This window comes from Diaphorina citri, unplaced genomic scaffold (genome assembly GCF_000475195.1).
Source record: "Diaphorina citri unplaced genomic scaffold, Diaci psyllid genome assembly version 1.1 scaffold154, whole genome shotgun sequence".
In the NCBI taxonomy this organism is placed as follows: Eukaryota; Metazoa; Arthropoda; class Insecta; order Hemiptera; family Psyllidae; genus Diaphorina; species Diaphorina citri.
Window position 1 is genome coordinate 235,104 of NW_007377591.1, and position 12,454 is coordinate 247,557.

Sequence of the window (12,454 nt, forward strand, 5' to 3'; positions counted from 1 at the left end):
TGATTAATAAAACTTATTGTGATTGAATGGATTATTTCATTGAACATTTTAAGTTAATTATGGAGAACAATCAAAGGAATAAATATATAGTGATTAGATTAGAACATTAGGTTGGATTTAAGTTGGGTCAACAGACGATTTCTAAGCAAATACTAAGGAGGTAAGGTACACTGTACAGTAGAACCTCGATTATTACAACTAATTGGGACCGGGGTTAGTTGAAATGATCACTTTCTATGATCTTTTCCTCTGATAAGATAGGATATCCTTTGAGACAATGGATTTTGGAGTTGAAGTAATGGAAGTTGAAATAATCGAGGTTTTGCTGTATTTGGAAAAAAATCAATTATTGCAGTAAGGTAGGTACTTAGGAAAAATTTCAATTATTGCAATTGAACACTAAAAAAAAAAAAAAAAAAAAAATATTATGAATACATTATTTTCCTCATTACCTATAGGATAAGGAAAGTATAAATTGGTCGAGCACTCAAATTTTCAGCTTAAAAATAACCATTTTAAAAAAGGTAGGTACCATGTACGTACGTGAATTTCACTTCAAAACCACCTGTAGAAAGCAGATCTATTTGAGTACCTAAAACAGACCTATGCATAGGAATATTATTAATACCTAGGTACATAGGCACTGTCAACATATGCTCACATAAGCACCTGTTTCAACCTAGCATGTGTAGACACTACACACAGGTACACAGGTAGGTATTCTAGGTACCACCTATTGGGATTAGTTGTAGGTATCAGGTGCTGGAATAATCTAGGTGCTTGATCCAATTCGCAGGCTGTGTGCTAAAAAAAAAAATGAAATGAAAAGAATAGATCAGTCGATCGACATCACCTGAAAAACGCCCACATTTTTAGCTAAATCCCTCATAGGGATGAGATATTAATTTTTTCCTCTTTCTACCAAAATTATTTGGGTACTTGTCGATGTCGATGGACTGTTGTGTGGCACACAACTTAAAGGTATGTCTATAGTTGACCGGCCGTCCATCGACGAGCTGAATATGTTATCGAGGGAGTGTGGACGGTTCAGTTGACAATGTTGACATCAATCGACGGCCGGTCAACTATGTCTGGACACAGCCTTAGAATTCCATCATTACGAGGTCGAATGTCTCCAATGAGATGAAATTAAGTAAATTTCATGGTATGCTATTCTACAACACATAATTAAAAGATGGAAAATTCACTTCTGAAAAAAGTAAATTCCATGCCTCAGCTGCCTCTTAAAATTTCCGAAGTAGAAAAGTAGGTACCTATATAACTTAACTAAGAGGTACTCGTACTACTCTGGGTTTTGATTTATGGGCAGACATGTTTCGTGTCATGTATTGGGACACTTAGGATTAACAATGAGAGCCGAGGAATACATGGAGAGGAGAAAGTCAAGCAAAACCTAGGCAGCTAGACACCAAAATATGAGAAAAACCAAGGAACAAGATTAAGGGGATTTTCTACCAGAAAAAGAGTCCATTGTGGGACAGAATTGCAACATCATCATGTGCTCATGAAATTCAGTCACTACTTGAACCTTTGGTGAATGATGTAAACTGTAGTTTCCATCGAGGTTAAGTCGTTCTCCGTAAAGAACATAAGGACCGGTGTAAATTACAGTGCACATCGTTCACCAAAGGGTTAAGGCCCGGGCTACAATCTGAATTTAAATCCGGTTTAAGGTTAACTCTCGGATTAAGCAATGAGATTACTTAATGCAAGAGTTAAACTTAAATCTAGTTTTAACGCAGATTGTGGGACTGGACGTTATAGAGGTTCAGAGACCCTTGGAACTAGCTCTGAAAAAAAAAAGTCTCTCCAAAGACCCTAAAAGTCTGATTGAGCTCAAATTTTAATGATGGACTTTTGTTTGTTGAACATTTGTCAAATTTCATGAAAATCGGACAAACAATTCGAGAGTTATTGTGAAACAAACTAAAGGAAAAGTTGTAGAATTACCTACACCTTGGAAAACTTAAAACACCAAAAATCTAAAATGAGATTACAGACCCGGGTCTAAAGAAGCGATGTCCATAAGGAAAAACTGATTAAAAAAACACACATTTTCAAATTATTACAACATTTTTTTTTTTTTTTTTCGCTTTAAATTTGTATTTCTCAGTCAAAAAAGGATGTCTTAGCAAAGTAATTCTTAAAACTGAATCGTATAGTACTAAACATAAATCAAGGTGTTATCAGGTGTTAGTTATTGAGATATTACTGTATAGAAATCACTTAACAAAAAGGAGAGAAAGGGGGAGTGATATAAATTATAACTTACTTAAATATGTCGAAATATGTACACATTGTTCAATTATTTTGTAGTAGCATCGGTCACCTGTCCATACCAAGGAACAATAATTGCCTAATTAAGTTTCGAAAAAAACAGCTTTAGGTTGGGTTTCACCAACTAACTTTTAACCAAAAAAAACAGCCTGTTATGCCTAGAGAAATGAAATAGAACTTAACAGACTGTTAGACAGGCGTTCTAAGTGCTGAAAAAATATTTTGTGAAATCCAGAAGTTTTTCAACCCCATTGAAAAGAATTGGCAGGATTTTACAAAAACTGGAGTATCTTGATAAATGAAGAAGATATCAACATGATTCTTTAAGGAATTGGTTTTTAACAATATTCCGCGTTAAAAAGCTGTTTTAATCCAAAGGGGCCAAAGCCCAAGTTGGGTTCTTCTTGCATAAAGCTGTCAATTGAGGGGTTTCACGCAAAAACGACTTGGAAGCTACAAATTTCTTATGGCCTATAAGTCGTTTTTGGGTGACACCCCTCCATTGTTGTTCGCTTGGTATGAACCTACATACAGTGTCAATAGTCGGGGCACGAAACTTGTAATGCCCAGGACCACAATCCGTGTTTAAACTTGGTCTCTTGGAGCAATCTGATTGGCTGAAAAGTTTGCAAGCGACCAATCAGATGGCTTCATTCAAGAGTTAAACCAAGTTTAAACACAGATTGTGGTCCCGGGCATGCAGAAATTATCCGGAGAGGAAGTAGGGGAGGCACTTGGGCTGAGTATGGCACTTGAGTATTATTAGATTTTATTACTAGCAAAACATTACGTCTGGAGGACTCTGATCAAAATCATTGGGTAAACCCACATCAAAACCTTTGTTATTGCACAAAACCCTATCCATCCTGGAATCCAAAATGACTGACACAAAAAAGGTAAGTTCTGTTGGAACAGCTGTGCCTATTTTTACGTAGGTAAACCTTACGATTTGGTACATGAATCTTATTTCCAGGACAAATCGGATATGTTGACTTTTCAATCAGGTACTTTTAGTTGAGATTTCCCAGCACAATATCAACTTCACACACATGGGTTCAGCGTTTACATTGCCCGCTTCACATCATATCCCCGTCACTACAATGGATATACATATCAGCACATGCTAGTTTGATCAGAGTTTTCTTCACTCGTAATGCGGATAGTCGCACGTTAGCGTTCTGATGCCAACACTCCTTCATGACTTTAGTCATAGCATTGAGTGTACTATCCGACACCCAGCGGTTAGGCAGCACAGGTCTCTGCTGATCGATACAGATCACTTTCCGCATATCATCAAATGATGGATCCATAGGCACCAGGTCATGATACGGTGCTTTGTACTCTTCGAATATACCGTTCGCTTTCGTTCTCCTGCATACCTCCCAGAGGACAAGGCCCAGAGCGTAGATATCAGCTTTCTTGAAGGATTCGAAGCAATCCATATTGATACTCTCATCCAGTATCTCAGGACTCATGTAGCGTTTGGTCCCCACACGCGGGTTGGGCGGAATGTCCATCTTATTGGACAGTTGAGAGTAGGACACTGCTAGTCCAAAGTCCGCGATGACACAGGTCCCGTTGGTTTTCACCAGGATGTTCTTACTCTTGATATCGCGATGTGCGATGGCTGGCTTCCCCTGGGTGCCAAATATTTCTGTATGGAGATGTACAAGACCATTCACTATGGAGAGACAGATCTTCATCATCTGATGATGATTCAATGTGGTTCTATTCAGATGATCATACAGAGAACCAAACGAGTGATAGTGCGTGACAAGCCAGAGTTGTGTACAAGAGTTCCGTGATGTCATATCAGATCCTATGTAGCCCAGTATATTCTCATGACGGAGGAGTACTGTACTGTAGATCTCTGTCTCACGACTCCATGAAGCTTCATCCCGGGAGAAGAATATCTTGACTGCTACATTCTCTCCATGCCATACCCCACGCCATACCTCGCCATACCTCCCCTTCCCTATACACTCACTCAGTGAGATCTGCTTGGCGAGGGTACGCTGTATGAGGAGTGGTAGTCCTGACCCGGAGCCTGAGGTAAGTGATGCGTCTAGATACTCGCGTAGTGTACTATCCCCTGCCGCAGTGGCACGCAACAGATCCGCATCCGCTAGGAAACAATCCGGATCCGACTGTATAGCACGCGCCGCTAGGAGTTTCTTACGATGATTCCGACGCATGAACAACACAATGACCGCAGCTAACATGCCCAACACTATGACAGGACCTAGGATAGCCATGGATAACTTGAGAATATAATCATAACGTTGAGCATACTCCGGCAGTTCCCTGTACGAGGGAGGGAGGATGGGGAAGCTGCCATTGTTACAGAAATCTCCATCACAACACTGGATAGTGAACTGACCCACATTAACACTATGACAGGACCTAGGATAGCCATGGATAACTTGAGAATATAATCATAACGTTGAGCATACTCCGGGAGTTCCCTGTACGAGGGAGGGAGGATGGGGAAGCTGCCATTGTTACAGAAATCTCCATCACAACACTGGATAGTGAACTGACCCACATTCTTTTGTTTATGTTGTCAACGAGCTAAAAAAGTTGACCTTGTAATTTTTGCTACTTCCGCAAATTTGGTGTTCGATGAAAACATCTTTGGGAATGAAAATGTACGCCAAAAATACACGGCATATTGGCTCTCAAAATGATGTTACGGGAACACTTGCGTATGATGTGTTGTCATGCTAGTGACGCTGGAGAATATTTTTAAATTATTTCGCACTCTCAAACACAAATACTATAATTATGTACTTAATCTCAACTAGTTATTGACCCAGCCTTTATACGGGACCACAACACAACACATCACAAACACACACCACATACCTCATACCTATACAGACAGACGGAAATTTTTCCAATGTGATTTTTGGGGTCCTTTCCCTTCACGCACGTTAGCGCTTTTTAGTCCGTCCTTCCTTTATTATTACAATAAAATTGTAATAAAAAGGTATAAGGGACGGACTATTGTATTCGGTTCGGTGTCGTCCGTCTGTCTGTCTGTCTGTCACTCTGTCTGTCACTCTGTCTGTTCCCATAGAAGGACTTATCCAAACCTGGTCGACCTATATATCAAAGTGACTATATTCAGTGCTGAGGATATGCCACAGGTAGCACCACAAGGTGTCTTCTCCAGAGGTTTCAACAGTACCGCTATCAATGTCACTTGGAACCCGATCGAACTTATTCGAGAAAACATCCGTGGTCGTCTGATAGGACATCGTATCAAATACTGGAAGGAAGATAATCCGGAGGAGACCGCTGTGTATTACTTGAGCAGAACCACTCGGAACTGGGCGCTTATTGTAGGTCTGCAACCAGACACCAAGTACTATGTCAAGGTCATGGCTTATAACAATGCAGGAGAAGGTCCTGAGAGTGAGCGCTATCTAGAACGAACGTACAGGAAGGCACCTCAGAAGCCTCCCTCAGCAGTGCATATCAAGGGTATTAACCCTACCACTGTCCATGTCACGTGGCGGTACGTGTCACCTAGTTTTGAAGAAGAACCCATCATAGGATACAAGGTGCGTGTGTGGGAAGTAGATCAAGATATGTCACGCGCTAACGATACCATCATCCCTGTGGGAAATACGCTGGACGCAGACATTGTCGATCTATCCCCCGGGAAGAGATATCATATGAGAGTGCTAGCGTTCAGTAATGGAGGCGACGGGCGTATGTCAAGTCCCGCCATTACCTTCCAGATGGGAGAGGAGAAAGAATTCAAGAGTGGATCTCCGGCGTTGTATTCCGCTTCTACAACGCTACTTCTAGTAATGTCTAGTACATTGTATATCTTTGTAGCTTTCTCATGAAGTCTGAATGATTGGGTAAATGTATTACCCATGATGGGCTACAGGTTTATCTTTTGTTTAAGTAACTACTAGAACAAAAATTACCACATCACTCAAAACTCCTTTCTCCACAGTGTTCACTCCAAAATTGTGGGCAAGTTGTAAACAAATGCTATTGTTTGGTAACAATCGTATGAACCCATATTCACAATGCATTGGCTGCTGGATTTCTTCGTTGTTGATTGTGTTGGATAAGTAATTGAAATATGGCTTGTTTTTAGGTTGTGTTATTGACAAGGTTTCAATGTACTTGAATGAGTTAATAGTTGGGTAGATCCCTTGGGCTGAAATTGACTTCCATGTTCCTTTCAGCCACTGAAGGTTGTTCATACTCATATTAAAAGAAGTGTCCTGAAAATAATAATAATGTTGATCTGTCTGGGAAAGTGAACGTTTTTGAGTTTTCTCAAAACTCTTGTTCTGAATAGTGGCCAAACCGTACATTTCTTGACCTTGGGTACAAAGAGACTTTTGATTGCCAAGCTGTGTCCTTCCTTAGAACACTGGAAACATAATAGAGTTAAAGGAGATCTTCATGATATAATGATGAATTAGGTAAACAATCAAGCAATTTGTCACACTTTTTGTGTTCTAGGTAGGTATACAAACCTTTTTCTTTGATAGGTAGGGCACTTTTTTATTTCCTTCCTTTTAGTACCTAGGTACTAGGACCTTCTTGGAATCTTGACACAATTAGACAACTACAATGATTTGATATTTTTATCTTACCCGTCTACTATTAATACCTTCTTTTCCTATAGACCAAAAGAGACTGTTAAATTTGATGTAACATGTATTATTTTTAGTATCCTCGAGAATCTCGAGTATTTCTTATTGGTCTAAGTTGTGTGCCCTCTGTTTTTTCTTTTTCAATATCATTTTAAAGTTCAAATAATTCTTAACCTTTTTGCTTTTCAGTAGGAATTTATATTTTTATTTTAATCCGTCCACGTATGTGTTATTTTTAGTTTATATTAATTTTTATTTTATTACATATATGCCGTATTTTAAAATTTATTTTATACTTTTTATTGACCATTTAGTTAATAAAAGAGTGTGAGTTGGTATTAATTTACTTAGAGTGTAGATTTATAAAAGGGTTTTTGTATCAAGATTAAATGGGTTTTATTTACCAAAATGTATACTTAAGCATGTATCTTTTACGTATATTATTGTAATATTTATCTGTTTCTTTTAATCCATAAGAGTAGCTTCAAATTTTTCCCTTAACCAATCGAAATTTCCAACAAGAAAATATAATGGGTAATGAGAATCCATTGACTAGGAAAACCCCTTTTCTACCATTCCATTTTTTTGTAAAATTTGTTTTTATTTGCAATCAATATCCAGTGTTCATATTTTATCAATTGAGGTTTTTAATAATTTTAGGTAACGTCGATGTCGGTTGTATAAATTCGTACTTTTACATTCTATACCTACAATAAATTTTCCTTTCACATATTTTTCTTTTGAATTATCTCCGATTATTTCTTATGACGTACATACGAGTAGGTATATCCATTATTTCCCTCGTCTCGCTTTTACTTTGTTTGTAGGTCAAAAGAAAGATAAACTTACATACCTTTTAGGTACTCAACTTTATCCATTATTTCCCTCGTCTCGCTTTTACTTTGTTTGTAGGTCAAAAGAAAGATAAACTTACATACCTTTTAGGTACTCAACTTTGTAGTAGGTATGCCTTTTTTTATGGTGTCTCGAAATACTTACTTGCTGTATGTGTAAACCGTTTGCAATTTTGACGTTTGTTTCGTACAAGAGTAATATAAAAACAGATCTATACTTATATATTTTTTGACACTTAGATTTACTTTTTCTTGGTTGAAATATTTTTTTATAAATAAATCAAAGTATATAATTTGTGTACCTATTTTTAAAACTTCGACTTTTTATTTAACCCTCATTTTCTTATTCCCTATGAATATTCTCATTTTCAATCGTCTCCTGCCTTGGAAGCCAACAGTGACACTATAGGGAAATATTGGGAGACGCGTAGAAAAATGTCCAAATGGCAACTTCTGATAATAGATTAAGCAATCTGGTTAGTTAATCCAATTTCAGCCAATCATAAAGGAAACTGAATAGAAAACACCTCTTGTTGCTGAGACCACTATATTTGTCCAAGAAAAGAAGCGTTTTACATTAAGTACCCTTTTGAAATAGAATTCCCTAACACGATTTCTCTTTTCTCATGAAAAAGACAAGATTCTTTTACTTCTATAACATTTAAAACATATTTATTGGTAAAATGATTGAGGAGCTGAGACCACTATTTGTCCAAGAAGAAGCGTTTTACATTAAGTACCCTTTTGAAATAACACGATTTCTCTTTTCTCATGAAAAAGACAAGATTCTTTTACTTCTATAACATTTAAAACATATTTATTGGTAAAATGATTGAGGACAAGTCACACGAAAGACGTACGGTAAAAAAAAGTATCTTAAAACAACGTTGTTCTTCATGAAAGAGTCCCCTTCCTGTACAATATTATCTGGACAACTCATTTCTGAATTCTCTGATGCATTGTAGGAAACTTTTTAAAACAAACTCTGGACTCTTGAAGAGTAGACAATGGATTGGGCACAGTAAATCCTGACGAGATTTTGAACATATCTTCCTCGACGTTTGGACATACGGCTGGACAACCTGGAAAAAGCAAAGTAAAATAGAAAGTTTGCAAGCGCTAGGTCGCGGGTTGGATTCCCGCCAGGGGCGGATTTTATCCTAAACAGATAAGGTTCGTTCTTGGAACGACTCACTTTCTCCTATCCTGCTTTTCTTTCTTCTTTGGTACGATAAGACCTCCAGTGTTACAGAGTTCCCTCTATCAAATCTCTTTTATACTACGTATTCGCGTAGGTCCTGATTTTTCCCCATATTTCCAGTGGGTAGGTACTTACATGGAAACAAACAACACAATCACATATTGACAGCTAGGAACACATTTTACAAGTAATGATGGGCCGTCCCTAATGAGACCAAGCCGTTGTATGCCATGGACACCACCATCCATAAAGCCATCAATTTGGCAGCACTTGCAAACCACCTGAGCATGTTGAGAGTGTTGAAACTTGGATCAAAAAATTAAAGAATTCGGAAGAACCAAACTTCGAAATAAAATCAAATGTCTCAAATTTAAACGGGAACAAAAGCAGACACAATCAGGCAAGCTAGGAAAGCAATCCACATGCGTTTGTTTGAAGCAAAGATGCTTTCCATTTTTAAAGAGGAAAAAGTACCAACAGACAAATATCAGAAGACTGGTAAGACTAAAGGTGAACTCTGAGAGTATGATGTAACTGAGGACTCACTGATGTTGCAACTGATAATGGCTTTGTGATAAGATGTTAGATGGGAATATTAGATTAACTGAACAATGAACAAAAAATGTGGACAAACAAACTCTAAAACAAGTAGGTACACACTCTAGTATTGTGTGTCTGTTTACTCAATTTAGTACAGACAGATAAGAAGCTAGATTAACTGAACAATGAACAAATGTGGACAAACAAACTCTAAAACAAGTAGGTACACACTCTAGTATTGTGTGTCTGTTTACTCAATTTAGTACAGACAGATAAGAAAAAAAAAAAAAAACTTTTTTCAACTCACCTAAGCCCAGCCTTCTTCTTCAGGGATTAGGGATTTCACAATGTCTCTTGAGTTCTAGCTTAATGGTTCATTTCACACTTGGTTCAGGGTCTGAATTTTTCCTAGGATTTCCCATCCTCTGAAATCTTCTCATAGATCACAGTCAAATGTCTGGACATCTCTGTTTTATCAGTTTCCATTTCCACTACTTGCTCCAGTTGATTTTTGTCATTGAGCTTGTAATGTCTGCGAAGTTTGACTACTTTGGCCTTTTCTGGGTTTGGATTTTCTACAGCTCGAACTATGGAGGTAGTCTCTAAATGAAACTCTTTGTCATTCTGAAAATAGGGGATAATTATTATTATTTTATATGAAAGGTATTTATTATTATTATTATTATTTTTACACCATAAAAGTGGGGGGAAAAGGGAAAAATCTCAGTTAATCTTGTTTCCAATGTTTTTATACAGGATGTTTACATGCTAATCTTCAGGGGTGTGTTCATGGGACTGATTAGACATATTTCACTCTATGGAATCATAACTAGATGTTCTTCCTCACCCTGTTAGAAGCTAGTTCAAGTTATATATGGATTTAGGTATCCCTAAATCAATCCAAGGAACATCAACTCCCTAAATCAGTCTCAGTTGTTATTCAAACTTGATAACCCTATGCTGAGAGTGTTTAATGACACATTCTGTAGGCAATGAACAATGCTCCTGCCAAACCTCACAAATACAGATCAATCTTGGAGCTACAGGTTTATCTTTTGTTTAAATAACTACAAGAACAAAAATTACCACATCACTCAAAACTCCTTTCTCCACAGTGTTCACTCCAAAATTGTGGGCAAGTTGTAAACAAATGGGAGGGTTTTCACTTCAAACCACCACTCTGAAGTGCTGGTTCAACTATCAAAGCTTATAACAATGACAAGCTCTTAATGTCATGAAATATGTGAGTTGAATGTAAAGAACACAAATGTTGGTGACATTGTTATAAGAAATATTTCTACCTTCAAACATCACCTAGGTATTGACATTATGGGAGTTTAATAGAGGAGTTAAAATGGAAAACTCTTGTTAATATCACTCCACATAAAGTTCATATCAAAAACGAGACCCAAGTGAAAAAGCTAGTAAAAAGTTTTAAAACAAACTGAATTGTTAAAAAATGTCTCCTCTTTGTACAATTAATGATTTTTACTTTAGTTCTCTTATTTTTCTTGTTTGCTTATTTCTGAATTTAAAAAATGTACCTTCTAGTAATTTCTACTATTCCTTCTGATGGTTATAAGATTCAAATGATAACAACCAAAATTTAAAACTGAGGGTGAATAAAACTTAACATACCAATATCACAACATAATATGTGCTGTAGTTTTGCGTTTTCTGATGGGAGAACAAAATTAAAAATAACTTGATAAATAATTTAAAATAAATAAGTACTTAAAAAATAACAAAAATTGCAAAATAAGGGGGAGAGTTGGAACAAATAAAAAATGTCTGTATACTAGTCTGTAAAATAAGCTAGTAAAAAGTTTTGAAACAAACTGAATTGTTAAAAAATGTCTCCTCTTTGTACAATTAATGATCTTTTACTTTAGTTCTCATATTTTTCTTGTTTGCTTATTTCTGAATTAAAAAAATGTACCTTCTAGTAATTTCTACTATTCCTTCTGATGGTTATAAGATTCAAATGATAACAACCAAAATTAAAAACTGAGGGTGAATAAAACTTAACATACCAATATCACAAAATAATATGTGCTGCTGTAGTTTTGTGTTTTCTGATGGGAGAACAAAATCAAAAATAACTTGATAAATAATTTAAAATAATAAGTACTTAAAAAATAACAAAAATTGCAAAATAAGGGGGAGAGTTGGAACAAATAAAAAATGTCTGTATACTAGTCTGTAAAATAACAAAAGTCAAATAAATTCCCTCAACAAAGAATCCTTATCTAATTATCATGACAAAGTTAAAAATAATGTTGAATATTTGATGTACATAGGAATTTCAGGTTCTGGTGGCTTTGATTTAGTTTGTCAAAGCAGTAAGAGCATTGATCAGGTTACCACAGTGTTCCCGCAGAGTTCTTTCTGCAAGAATACGGCTGATTTCCAGCTCTTTCACCTGAAAGAGAGAGAATTGATAAGTTGTTAGTTACACTGATTTTTACTTTCCTTATCCTATAGGAAGGAAAGTAATGTAATCAGGTCAAATTTTTGATGGTCAGTTTTTAGTGCCAAAACACGTTTTGCAGTCCCTAGAGCCTAAATCCAAAATTTCAGCTATTGGTCCGTGTGTGTGTCTGTCCTTCTGTCTGTCTTTAAACAAAATATCTCGAGAACAGTAAGAGCTAGAGACTTGAAATTTGGTATGCAGCTGTAAAATGTGACAAGGATGTGACACGAAACTTTTGGTCAAGATCAGTGCAATGGTTGGCAGCATTTTACCGCTTTTTGGTGGTTTTCAGCTATATATATATATATATACTGACTAAACGGTTAGAGATATTGTAAAAGTTGGGTAGAAGAACACCCAAAAATATCTTGAGAACGGTAAGCTCTAGCAGGCATGTCAAACTCAAAATGTATAGAGGGCCATTTTTGATATTTGTTGAACATTGGCGGGCCGCAGGTATTCA

At 36.7% G+C, this 12,454-nt stretch overlaps 4 protein-coding genes across 4 annotated transcripts in view; 1 reads left to right on the forward strand and 3 right to left on the reverse strand.

Moving 5' to 3' along the window:
- Window positions 1-2,083: 2,083 nt before the first annotated feature.
- LOC103505145 (activin receptor type-1) lies at window positions 2,084-4,847 on the reverse strand. The gene is made up of 2 exons (XM_008469454.3): window positions 4,702-4,847; window positions 2,084-4,540 (listed from the first exon to the last, which is right to left on the reverse strand). The coding sequence occupies exons 1-2, from the start codon at window positions 4,712-4,714 to the stop codon at window positions 3,375-3,377; spliced, it is 1,179 nt and encodes a 392-aa protein (XP_008467676.1). The 5' UTR covers window positions 4,715-4,847; the 3' UTR covers window positions 2,084-3,374.
- A 573-nt stretch (window positions 4,848-5,420) lies between these two features.
- LOC108251861 (contactin-like) overlaps window positions 5,421-12,454 on the forward strand; it is an 8,634-nt gene continuing 1,600 nt past the window's right edge. The window contains exon 1 of the mRNA XM_017442294.2: window positions 5,421-6,183. Coding sequence (XP_017297783.1) covers window positions 5,439-6,155 — 717 coding nt within the window. The 5' untranslated portion in view covers window positions 5,421-5,438 and the 3' untranslated portion in view covers window positions 6,156-6,183. The remainder of the gene's footprint in view (window positions 6,184-12,454) is intronic.
- Window positions 6,197-6,945, reverse strand: LOC108251862 (THAP domain-containing protein 4-like). The gene is made up of 2 exons (XM_017442295.1): window positions 6,924-6,945; window positions 6,197-6,545 (listed from the first exon to the last, which is right to left on the reverse strand). Exon 2 carries the CDS (start codon window positions 6,528-6,530, stop codon window positions 6,213-6,215), a length of 318 nt encoding a protein of 105 aa, XP_017297784.1. The 5' UTR covers window positions 6,531-6,545; window positions 6,924-6,945; the 3' UTR covers window positions 6,197-6,212.
- On the reverse strand, window positions 8,564-10,671 carry LOC103505158 (the record flags this gene model as incomplete). Its single annotated transcript, XM_017442296.2, is given in 3 exon segments — window positions 8,564-8,859; window positions 9,826-10,142; window positions 10,605-10,671. Coding segments are annotated over 2 exon segments (283 nt in total), but the record flags the coding sequence as incomplete, so codon positions are not given.

Excerpts from the sequence above, each read along its gene's own strand:
- LOC108251862 (XM_017442295.1), bottom strand. The coding sequence starts at position 6,530 with ATGAGTATGAACAACCTTCAGTGGCTGAAAGGAACATGGAAGTCAATT.